The 12144-nt window shown below is 45.0% G+C and overlaps 1 protein-coding gene across 1 annotated transcript in view; it reads left to right on the top strand.

Annotated features, from left to right (window-relative positions):
- The first annotated feature begins 2804 nt into the window (after positions 1-2804).
- LOC311228371 (protein eva-1 homolog C-like) overlaps positions 2805-12144 on the top strand; it is a 100157-nt gene continuing 90817 nt past the window's right edge. Inside the window, exon 1 of the mRNA XM_084314279.1 lies at positions 2805-3117. Within this exon, the coding sequence (XP_084170405.1) occupies positions 2937-3117 (181 nt within the window). The 5' untranslated portion in view covers positions 2805-2936. The remainder of the gene's footprint in view (positions 3118-12144) is intronic.

Here is a 12144-nt window from a genome sequence, read left to right as displayed (position 1 = left end):
TTCTCAAGACAGACGCGTTGGCTTCCAGCTATTTACAAACGCTTCTTCCTGCATTTTAAGATTGTGGAAGAGATAGACCGTCTTTACACTCTCCACTGCAGTCTACAGCCTGTGTGTGTGTGTGTGTGTGTGTGTGTGTGTGTGTGTGTGTGTGTGTGTGAACGTGTGTGTGCGTGCGTGTGTGTGTGTCAGTCTTGACTTCATATAGTTGATGATGAGGATGGTGGTGGACTGCTGCTAATGTTGATTATGATAATGATGTTGACAATAAATGCGTATATAGGCAAATCAATCATGTGGCATGCCTTCATCAAGTCATTGAATTAGTTATAACAGATGTTTTTCTCATCTCTGATTAGCTATATAATATAGCGTATTTTATTCTAAGATGGGCATTGATTATAATACTTTTATTATTATACTTTCATACAAATTCATGTTTGGTTCAACCATGCTTGACAAAAACAAAGGCTGGATGCTTGGAGGGGATGTCGGGACTCGGGGGCTTTGAGACCACGCGAGCGACGCTCCTACAGACAAAGATAGTAGATGAGAAGAGACAACGCGTTCAAAGCAGCGCCAGTGGGACGCAATTTCTTTTGATTGATTGATGATTGAAAACTTTATTAACAGATTGCAGAATGGGTACAGTACAGTACAGATCAGTATACAATTGTTAAGGGGATGCAGACCAGAGAAAGACTTTCGTCTTGTTTACATCAGGGTCCCCCATTTTCAATTCATCCATAACATATATGACACACGACATACAGATAGACAGTACTGCTACATACATCTATACATTTATGACATACCAGATTAGCAAATACAGTACTGTTTGTGATACAAAAAGAGTCCAGAAAAGAGAGTATATACATTTGACGTAAAAACTGTACATTGGAGGTGGTTGGGTAGGTGGGGTGGGGGGGGGGGGACTGTACATTGGAGGTGGTTGGGAGGGGGGGGGGGTTGGGTAGGAGGGGGGGGGGTGGGGGACACTGTACAACTGTACAAGCAAAACTGTACATTGGAATATTGACAAAACCATACTTGGTAATTTACTGTACATTGGAGGGGGTTGGGTTAGGACATTTACAGGGGCCAGTTTCGAATTGCAGTCTCCCATAGGTGTTCTTTGAGAGTGGTTTTGAAAGTGGGTAGTGATTCACATTCCTTTACAGCTGTGGGTAGGGCGTTCCACATTGATGTTGCATAATTGCGAAACGTGTTTAGTCCCTTGTTTGAGCCGAATCTGGGTTTAACATGATTTGTGGAGCTCCCTCTGGTGTTGTGATCGTGGTATTCACTGACCTTTGGGAAGTATTCTGACATGTACATGGGTACCTTGGTCGTGTAGTGTATCTTGTAGACCAGGCTCATTGCATTAACCTAAACATTGAGGATAATTGCATGCCAGACCTCTGAACAGGTCCTGCATTATTATCCTGCATTATTATTATATTATTGCAAGTTGCACCTCTGGTATTCTGAAATCATGGGGGGGGGGGGGGAATGAATGTGGATTGTAGGTGTTGTAGCTATGGCTGTGGGGGGGCTGGAGACATGAGGTTTATACGCCTTAGGCTGAGTCTCCTGAACACGGAGAGACCAATCCCAAGTCGATCGGCACATTCTCGGCCGAGCTATAGTCACTTTTTTCACACCTACTCCCCAACTACGCATGCGCAGATTGCCCACGGAGTCTCTGGATTGTTCAGAGATCTAGGTTTATCAATCTGCGCATGCGGAGTGCAGTGTGTAACGCGGAAGTGCAGTGGTCTATGTCACTATCCCTATTCGTTCACTGTGAGATTGCTGGTCTCCTAAGGTGTGTGTGTGTGTGTGTGGGGTGTAAACTAATAATAATAATAATAATAATAATAATAATAATAATAATAATAATAATAATAATAATAATAATAATAATAATAATAATAATAATAATAATAACAATACCTTTATTTATACAGCACCATTCATACAGATTGCAGCTCAAAGTGCTTTACACAAATCTTTTTACAAAAGGATACAAAAACAAAGAAAATAATTATAAACACACCAATAAGGATGGAAATGATACAAATGGTAAAAATAAAAGATAAAAAACAAGACAGGGCGCCCCAGTGGCGAACCACATAGCACGCTCAGCCGCTGCACGGCCGACCCGGGTTCGATTCCCGAACCCGTCGTTATTTGCCGAATGTCTTCCCCCCACTCTGTCTCCCGTTCCTCCTCTCTCTCTCTCTACTGGACTGCCCAGTAGATAAAAGCGATAAACGCTAAAAAATAAACCTTAAAAAAAAACAAGACAAACAGTAAGACAATAACTTGAGACAATAAAAAAAAGACAAATAAAATAATAATAAAACCTGAAAAATTTAATTGTAAAAATAATTAGACAAAATTAGACAGTAAACAATAAGAAAAATAAATAAAATAACCCTAACATAAGACATTAAAAAAATAACAAATAAAATGATGTAAAAAAAATAAAATAAGTAAAAACAATAGAAATAAGGAAAAATAAGATAATATGTTTAAAAAGGTACATTTTGAGCCTCTTTTTTTAAAGTGCCAATCCCACTGTCTGTGTGGGAGAGTGTTCCCCAAAGTTCCAAACTAGCCAATGTGTGTGCCTCGTGTAGCTCACGTGACTGACGACACAGAAAAACGACTCGGAGTTGCGCCGTCTCTCCTCTCTGCACACCCTCTGGCTCTCAGAGTCTCTGGCTGCTACAGGTGGGCCGCGTCCCCGGCAGCAGGCAGCAGGCAGCAGGCAGCGCGCAGCAGCAGCAGTCCCCTGGTGAAGCAGTGCGCTGCACTCCTCTCGTCCGCGGGACCTCGCAACTTTCTCGGTGGGTCCGATGAGGTGATTTTTTTCCCCCCGGAGAAAGGAGCCAGGATGGGACCGTCGGACCGAACATCTTCTGCTGCGCATGCTGCTGCTGGACCTTCTGGTGTTAATGGAGAAACTCCATAATAACTTTGAGGTTTCAAGGATGTTCTTCCCAGACGGGACTCTCTCAGCCGTCAATTATGCGCTCGTGTTGGGAATAACGTGTCTGGCCGTCCTCAGCAGCTTCTCCACCGCAGGCTCTTCTTCTTCAGACTTCTCAGGTTAGAGAAAGCATCGTTTATTATTGATCACAAGTCTCATGCGCAATCAAAGACAAGTGTACCAATTTCTGCTGAAATGAAGCAAAAAGAAAAACAAATAACAAATAATAATGCATGATCAGGTGATCAGTTAGTATAGTCATCTGCATGTGTTGCCTTTTTCCCCTTTTTTGTTGTTGCATTCGCTCCCCATAAACCATAAGTTGTAATTCTTTACTGCTTGTTTTTGCAGTCAGGAGACCCGTGCCTTTGGCATGCCACAGCACGCAGACGCTTTGTTTCCTTCATAAATCAAATTGAACATAACTTAGGGAAAGGGCCACATGACATCTCTCTTCCCCTTCCCTCTCGGCCAATTCTGTCACAATTCGTTGGAGATATTACCCACAGACTTCAAAGGACTTTTAATAAAGTCAGCAGCACACGTGAGCCGCCTATCGCTCGTTGTATCTTCTCCTCTGATCGCTGATTTTTGTAAAACAGAAAAGCGGCATAACTTTGTGATCCCATCGAGATACAGATCTTGGGGGTATTGTAGTTAATGTGTAACTAGATAAAGGCTATTGTCTGACCAAGTCCTTAGCTATATCCCCCTGCTACACGTTTACAGCCCAGAGATGAAAGCATGCAGTCTCTGTATGATTCAGTTTTATGTTTTTTCCCCCTTTTCTTCAGTAGGCATGTGTATTATTCCACATGCTTGTTTGAAACAGAACCAATCAAGAGTCCAATTCCATACCACAGATCTACTCAACACAGTGTATGATGCAGAAGGGGCCTCTCTCACCTATTATAGTCACTCAAGATTTTGCACTAAAGGAATAATACAAAAAAATGTCATTTTCACAAGCAGACATTGTAGCTTGTCATAGATGGGTAAAAACAGCTTTGTGAGCGTTCATACAGAATAATAATCTGTCCCATCCACAGTTGGTTGAGAAAGATGAAGCAACCTGACTGGCCCATGCCGGAGGCATTCCGTGACTGCAGATGTGGAATTTCTAGCTGTCATTCCGCTTTTGTTTACTTTCAGTTTAGTACATTGGATCTGCAGGTAGAGTCATGACTAGTTGGCTTTTGTCAGTCTAAACTAAAGGACATATTAAAGTATTGGGTTCACAACACAGTAGGGCTGTTCTTGACTAAACCCACGCTCAGCACATAGACCAATAGTCGACTGTAGCCTATAGTTGATTTAATCAACACTTCAAGTTTTGTTTTATTTGGCACATATAAGGTTCTTGGTTCTATGACCCTCCTGAAATTGTGCTTCATACAGTGAAAAAAAAGGTAAAAGAATAGAGACCAAACACTATACGAAATATACACTATACAAAACTAAAGTACAAAATGCAAAAATTAGGTATAATAGTGCTTCCATCTGTAATAGTGTGCTTCCCCACATCATGTAGGGGGACCTCTTCAAATCTAGCGCTTACCTGAGATGTTCTCATCATGTCTCAAGAAATAACTCATTCAAAAAGAAGTATAAAAAAAAAACTATAATGCTAGGGCGGCTAGGTGGTGTAGTGGGCAAGGTGCTCGCCACCAATGCAGGAGACGCTGGGTTCGAGCCCAGCTCTCCGCATTGCTATCAGCTTGGCTGGTCGTTCATACTAACACAATTGGCAGTGTTAGGGGTGGGAAAGCTGATGGGTGGGGATCGGACGTTGTGGACAGCTACTCCTACAGGTCGGTTGGTGCGCCTGCGCAGCAGAATCAGGAAGCGACGGGGGGCGGCGTGTCCCTCCCACGCAGACCCCCGCCGCTGAGAGATCGCGCTGTGCAGGTGAAAAGATGCGACGGCTGCTTCCTCGAGTACCGGAGGGGACACGTGATGCAAGGCTTCGTCCACATTGTAGGGTAGAATTGGACGATACGAAATTGGGATGGGAGAAAAAATTGAAAATGGGAGAAAAAAAGTAGATAAAAAAAAAAATATATATATAATGGACGTAAGTTAACCAAATCTTGATAGACTAAAGACCACATCGATCGACTTGATTTTGACTAATCGACTACGAGGGGGGGGGGGGGGGGCAGCCCCTACAACAACGGTGAATATCAGTTAGTGAGGAAACAGAAACAAGTCCCTCTCTGCCTCGCCTCGCCTCCAGCTCCGTGGTGAAGGCAGGTCTGTTGTGTTTACAGAGCCATAAAGCGAGGAGGCAGCTCTGTGTCAGTGTTAATTGGCCTCTAATGGCACTAATGGTTTAAAATGAGCAGGCTAACAGGGAAAGGTGTTAAAGAGCAGATGCATTAGTTAACATTCCCTCTGCGTGTGTGTGTGTGTGTGTGTGTGTGTGTGTGTGTGTGTGTGTGTGTGTGTGTGTGTGTGTGTGTGTGCGTGCGTGCCCATAGGTGTGTGTGTCTGTGTGTGTGTGTGTGTCCTGCCTAATGAGCTGCTAATAGACGTGATGTAGACAAAGCTGTTTTTCATTACTGATAAAGGCTTAATTTTACTACAGGGTATAAAGAATGATCAATAACCTATTTATCTGCCATCACATGATCCTGCATGCCTAAGTCGATTTGTACATTCCATACTTGAGACCGTATGAGCTTGAGTTTGTCAATAGCAATTTAATTCAACAACCTACCGTGCCAGAAAAAAACATTATTTACTAATTCCAGTTGATTCCAGATTTCCATAGGGACAGGTTTACCAGTATCCCAGCTTAGACGTTTGTTGTATAGCAAGGAGCTAATTGGCCGAAATCTCTAATTATCTGCTTTGGAGTAATATAAATAACACATTTCTTTCATCTGGGAGGACTTTACCGCTAACAGGACTTTTCAACGAATCCATTGATTCAACTGTGCTTGTCTGGGGAACGTGGGCGGAGCCTGATTGTTACGGAAAAACGTCCTTACGTTCCAACATTAACACATTTGAAGTCGTGTATGAAGTAGAAGTAAGAAGTAGAAAGCTTTATTGTCATTGCACAATACAGTACAACGAGATTGGTTCGTGCAGCACCTAAAATAATGATACCTACATGCCCACTCTACCACACAACACATCCATGATGTACCTATAGACACTACCATACATGATGTGTTGTTGTACCCATACTCACGGACACACCACCACACATTCATATACCCACTCATACCCTCTGCTGCATATGCACATATTCACAGGAACATTAACCCTTTCACTGCCGCACTACCAAACGGTTAACCCCTTTCACTGCAACAATACACACAAGGTTAACCCTTTCACTGCCACACAACAGCAGGTTAACCCTTTACTATCACACTACCGACGGGATAGTAAAGGGTTAACCTTTTGTAGTGTGGCAGTGAAAGGGTTAAAAAGGTTTAAAAATTAAAAAAATAAAAATAAAAAAGCATTGCAAAAATCATCACAGTAGAAAAAAAAAATTGCACATCGGTGGAAAATATTGCACATTAACGAATACCATTATTGCATTATTGCTCATGTCCCAACATCAAGTATAGCCGCTACAGACTCGGGGGAGCCGCTGTGTTTGCCCTCAGAATGCGGCTCGGTTGCGCGGCTGCCAGGAGAGGCAGCACAGCAGGCCACTGCAGGAACTGCTGACTAAGCAGTATTCTGGCTGAATTAAGAAAGGAGGTTGTCTTGGAATTCCTCTTGGGGGACAATAGAGAACCCTCGGCCCTCGCATTCCTGGCCAGCTGGAGTCTCCCCCCGGAGACCGGGACCAGGGCCTTTGATTGACAGGTGTTACCCAGGCTGTGTGTGTAGGGTGTGACAGAAGTTGTCGGTCAAGACCCGGCATCTGCCAGGCAGGTCTCTGTCCCCTTCTGGAGGAAGCTCTGTTGTCGTGTTCAAGGCTGCACCATATGGACAAAATAATATCATAATTGCAATTTGTTTTAAATATACGTTGCATGTTGTGATATGGTTTACAATATTAGATGGAATTATATATTTGTGTCATTATTTACATTCAAAATAGGATTTAAATGATGATGCAATTTGTGCAAGGGGGGGGGGGGGGGGTTGGGGGTCTGTACGCAACATTGTGATTGGTAGATCACCATTTGTAGACCAGAGCATCTGCCCTTCATTTTGAATGGTGTTTTTGTCTCGGAGTACCCTCAGTACCCTCTTTTAACAACGTTTTCCAACTTTATTATCTAAAGATTGGAGAACAACGGAGTGTTGTGTTCAATCGTAGTTAAAAACGGTAGAGGTTGGGTACTTTCTTGTGATATACTGTATCACATTCACATTCACGCACTCACACAAGTGATTTGGATTGACTTCACGACTGCAAATACATGGATGTCCCAAAAACTTCAAAACGGAGTTATATGGTTCTTCAGTGCAAGGGTTGAAATATAGCAATTTGGATATTGCCCTACGCCATGTTATGATTTCAATTACATTTCAATTGTGCAGCTCCTCGATCTTCCTCCATTGATATTCAATGCTACAGACATAATATGGTTGGATCCAGGGACAAACCCATACCATATTTTCACTGCCGAATACCAAATACTGAATGATGAGTCCTCAAGCTTCAGTATCGGACGATACTGAAGTACAGGGTTCAGAGTACAGGACCCATCCGTTACTTCTCCTGAACAGTATAGGCTTAGAGTGTTATCTGGTGTCACTGGGTGTTTGAGATGTGATCCATTTCTCTCCTTTAGAGAGATCTAAAATGCCCAAAACACAGAAAAGTTACACATTGCTCTATTGGATGTTAGTGTCTAGGGGAGATGTTCCTCAATACAGATACCATTTCAGCCTGGTATAATTTAAACCCTTGATTGAGCCACATGTGATCCACAGAGCTAGCCGTAGCATTTCTATGAAGCCAACTGAACATTTATCTATACCGGGTCCAAACCCGAACACCACAGATGTAAAAAACTTTCTAGAAGAGATTCAGAATGAGCTAAAATGGTAAACACGAGTGTTTTTGCGTTCAAATAGCCGCCATGAGCACATACTCAAAGCCTTGTTCCGAAAAAAAAACCGAGATGGCAATTATTGCATTTTAGATTCTTGAAACGGGTCCGTTCGGACCCTAACACCACACAAGGGTTAAGCCTGATATCCAACATAAGATGAGATAAGTTATTCCTTTATTGATCCCCTTGCGGAAATCCATGCCAGTTGGATCAGTGATCAGAGAGAGAGAGGGATCAATGAAGGAAATGAACCAGTGGAAATCTAACTGATTATTTTCAAAGGAGTGTTTACACCCCCCCCCCCCCCCCCCAATCGCACTCAGATGTGGAACGAATAAAGCGAACCATGATTGCCAAGAAAGGGTGGTCTGTCTTGGCTCACTTCCATTCGAACCCTGGTTGATTTGCAGTGCGTTTTGCCTTGCAGCCTGGTCAAGTCGTGGCACAGCATAACGTTGTGTAGCCAGCCGGATCGGTTCGTTTGTGAACAGCAATCGCGCTCGGATGCGGAAGGAAACACGAGCGAGCCAAGATCGCCAAGAAAGGGTCTCTCCGCTCACTTCCATCTGAACCCAGGCTCGTTTGCAGCGAGAACGCAATCAGCTGGAGCAACCGAAACACGAGGTGACCTGATTACAAACTGACGTGAATCGAGCGTCTCTTCATCTTTCTTCTTTAATAAAATGTATTTAGATAAAAGAATATCAAAATCCGTATATACAGGGCATTGAATATCAAGGGACTGGAATGGAGTGAGACGTAAAAAATGGCGTATACCAGTAAAAGTAGGAGAGGCTTATTTGATTGAGCAACCGATTGGCCATGTTTAGGGTCTTAGGAACATAAGATAAGATAAGATATTCCTTTATTGATCCCCTTGGGGAAGTTCGGGCATGATAGCAGCATGGGGGAGGGGGGAGGAGGAGGGGATGTACAGGTATGGGCAGGGTAATAGTAGAAGACATAAATACAGGCAATAAAATTATAGTGACATTTTAAACTCGGAATGTCATTCAGCAAATCTTTTTTTAAAGAGATTTTTGGGTGTATGATGACGACATATTTCAAACTTTTTGGGGCGATTCACAGACAACGAGGTCAAGCTAGGCCAAAGATTTGGCTAGTTTCGACATCAGGTTGAGAGAAAAAAAAACATTTAATTTACAATATCGAAATCGACATTCCTGATATTGCTATCCTGCAGACACGCGAACGACGCAGCGGCGTCTAGTTTTTCCAGCGAGGACGTCGCCTCCTATTCATCTCGTGCCGCCTGCCTTCCCGCTTCTCCTATTTGACCCCAGTCCATCGCGAGGCCGTTAAAGGGTCACAAGGGTCAACTGAGGTCAAACCACGCTAACTCATGTGTGTGGTTCGGGGGGTTAATCATCCATCCATCCTCCCATCCTCCTATCCCTTCTGTCGTATCCTTCCTCACACAGTGGGACAAAAAAACGACTCTTCTCCCAGTACGGCACCTTTTGTACACCGTGCTCCCAAAGTCCTGAATCCTATAACAGGACCGACACAACAACAACCGCGAGCTTGATATTCGCGAACCGCGTCTCTCTTTGATGCCTCATCAAGAGCATCGCATCTTTAACCCCGATGTCACAAGTGAAGATTTACGGCCTGTAAAGGAGACAAGTCGTCCCATTGTCCCCCCCGTGTTTGCCACCCTGGTTGCTGTGTTGACTGATGCTCGGTCTGAGCATCGGGACACAAAGGCTCCGCTCTCGGCTTCAGCGCGAGGCTCGCGGTGGTCGGGGGCCACTCTTTTGTTTGGACAGCCAGAGCGGTCAGCCGTGGGGGTCGTACTTGTATGGCCTTGTTAACTAATAATAGACAGGAGAGAATACTTCTTCTTCTCACACCATCCACCAAAATTATACCGTCAGTCAGACGGGGGATGGGGGGGATGTGGGGGGGGGAGCGCTGTCATTGTGTTGGAGAGTGAATGAAACTTAGTGTGTCGGAGGCTGGAGGTGAGAGGAGTGGGACAGCTGTTTGAACTCATATATGATGTGTGTAGAGATGACCGTTGAGGCTCCGCCCCTCCCAGGTGACAGAGGTCAGTTCATCACTTCCCTATGGGAAAGGACTTCTAACGACCAACTTCTACTTCTAATCCCACCCCCCACACACACACACACGCACAGGCACACACACACACACACACACACACACACACACACACACACACACACACACCTACACACACACACACACACACACCTACACACACACACACACACACACACACACACACACACACACACGCACACACACACTTCCACTTTACCAAGGGCCTCTCATATCTTAATCCGCTGTGAAATTGTGTGAGTGGCCCTGGAAACTGCTACAGCTGAACCCACTCTGTGTGTCTGGTAGAGAGACCAGTAACCTCTGCACCTTCCCCTGCCTCTCTCTCTCTCTCTCTCTCCTCCCCTCCCCCACCCAGAGAGACCCAGCCAGCACCCTGGTAGAGAGACCACTAAGACCATAGTAACTCCGCTCCTTTCTCTGCACCTTCCCCTGCCTCTCTCTCTCTCTCTCCTCCCCTCCCCCACCCAGAGAGTCCCAGCACCTCACGCTTCAACTCCCCTGCCTCTCCCCTCCATCCCGATAATTCTCCACCCCCCCCCCCCCCTCCTCCGCTCCACTCCCTCTCTCTCTCTCTCCCCCCTGCCCCCCCCCCCCCCCCTCCCTTCCTCCACTCCTCTCCAAGGCTTGGCCTGATCACTGCTTCTGTGTCTGTGAGCCAGGTGAGCTCTGTCTAAACAAATCCTGCCTCCTGTTTTGTCTAGTGCGGTGAAGGCAGGCGGCTGGAAGAGGGGGGGGGGGGGGGGGGGGGGGGGCACAGGCCTGTTATTCTCAGACGCTGAAAAGAAGAGGAAGAAGAAGAAGAAGGAATGAAAGAAAAAAACAACAACTTCAAAGGACAACTTTAGTGAATGAGGCTTCACAAGGGAGTGAACTGGGGGGGAAGGATCCTTTGATGATTTATGTGCTCGATGCGTATCGTGTGCATCCTAGAGAGATGTTGTTGTTGTCGTCGTTGGACGTCACCGTGGCCCACCGCGTCCCCTCTGTTCACTGGACGGGTGTGTCATTCGAATCGATGCCCTAATAAGGGCGGCGGCCATCGATATCCCGTCCTGTAATCCCTGTGTGCGTGTGTGTGTGTGTGCAATGTGCGTCACGCGGGACGAAGTGGAGCCGAGCAGCGTGGCGTGTGTTTACTTCTAATAGTGAACGGAGGTAACAGTCTGGCGCTGACAGTCCTCCCTCCTCCTCCTCCTGCCGCCGCCGCGCTCTTTAACCCTTTCACTGCCACACGACAGAAGGTTAAACCCTTTACTATCACATGACACAACCGACGGTGGCTGTCGAAATGTCGCAGTGGAAGGGTTAACCGTTTTGGTAGTGTGGCAGTGAAAGGGTTAAGAGTCTCTGGGAAACACGAGCCTTCAGGGGCTGTCAGTGCAGACAGCTGGGGCGCACGGCCCATGTAATAGCTGGTTAGGTGTGCGCCCGGCTTGTTTACGTGCGTGACTGTGTATGAGTGGAACACAGGTTGCGTGTGTTTGTGTGTGAGAGAGAGAGAGAGAGAGAGAGAGAGAGAGAGAGAGAGAGAGAGAGAGCGAGAGAGAGAGAGAGTGTATGAGTGCATGCTTGTACGGGGGTGTGTGCATTTTTGTGTTTGTATGCATTAGGGGTGGGGGGGGGAATCGATACGTAGTAGTATCGCGATACTTTGCGTGGCGATACAGTATCGATACAGGGACACCAAGTATCGATATTTAATTATTCATAATTCTTTTTTTAAATAAATATTTATTTATTTATTTTGTATAAGGAAGTTGCATTGTTCATTTCAATACCTGTAATAGTACAGTAGTCCACACACACACACATGTGCATTCAGTTAAGTTGGAATATGACTGTAATACCAACAGTTCAGTTTGTCAGGTACATGCAACACAGATTACAGTGTTTACATCTGTCTGATTGGGAAAATACCATGTTCTGCAATAAAAATTATTGAAGTGAGATGAACAGACTGAACTTTATTTTATTAGATAAAACATGTTGACAAAGTTTTACTTTGCTGTT

This window comes from Notolepis coatsorum (assembly GCF_963971535.1).
Source record: "Notolepis coatsorum genome assembly, chromosome: 5".
NCBI classification, from domain to species: Eukaryota; Metazoa; Chordata; class Actinopteri; order Aulopiformes; family Paralepididae; genus Notolepis; species Notolepis coatsorum.
The sequence above is the reverse complement of the archived record's forward strand: the minus strand, read 5'-3'. Positions and strand labels throughout refer to the sequence as shown.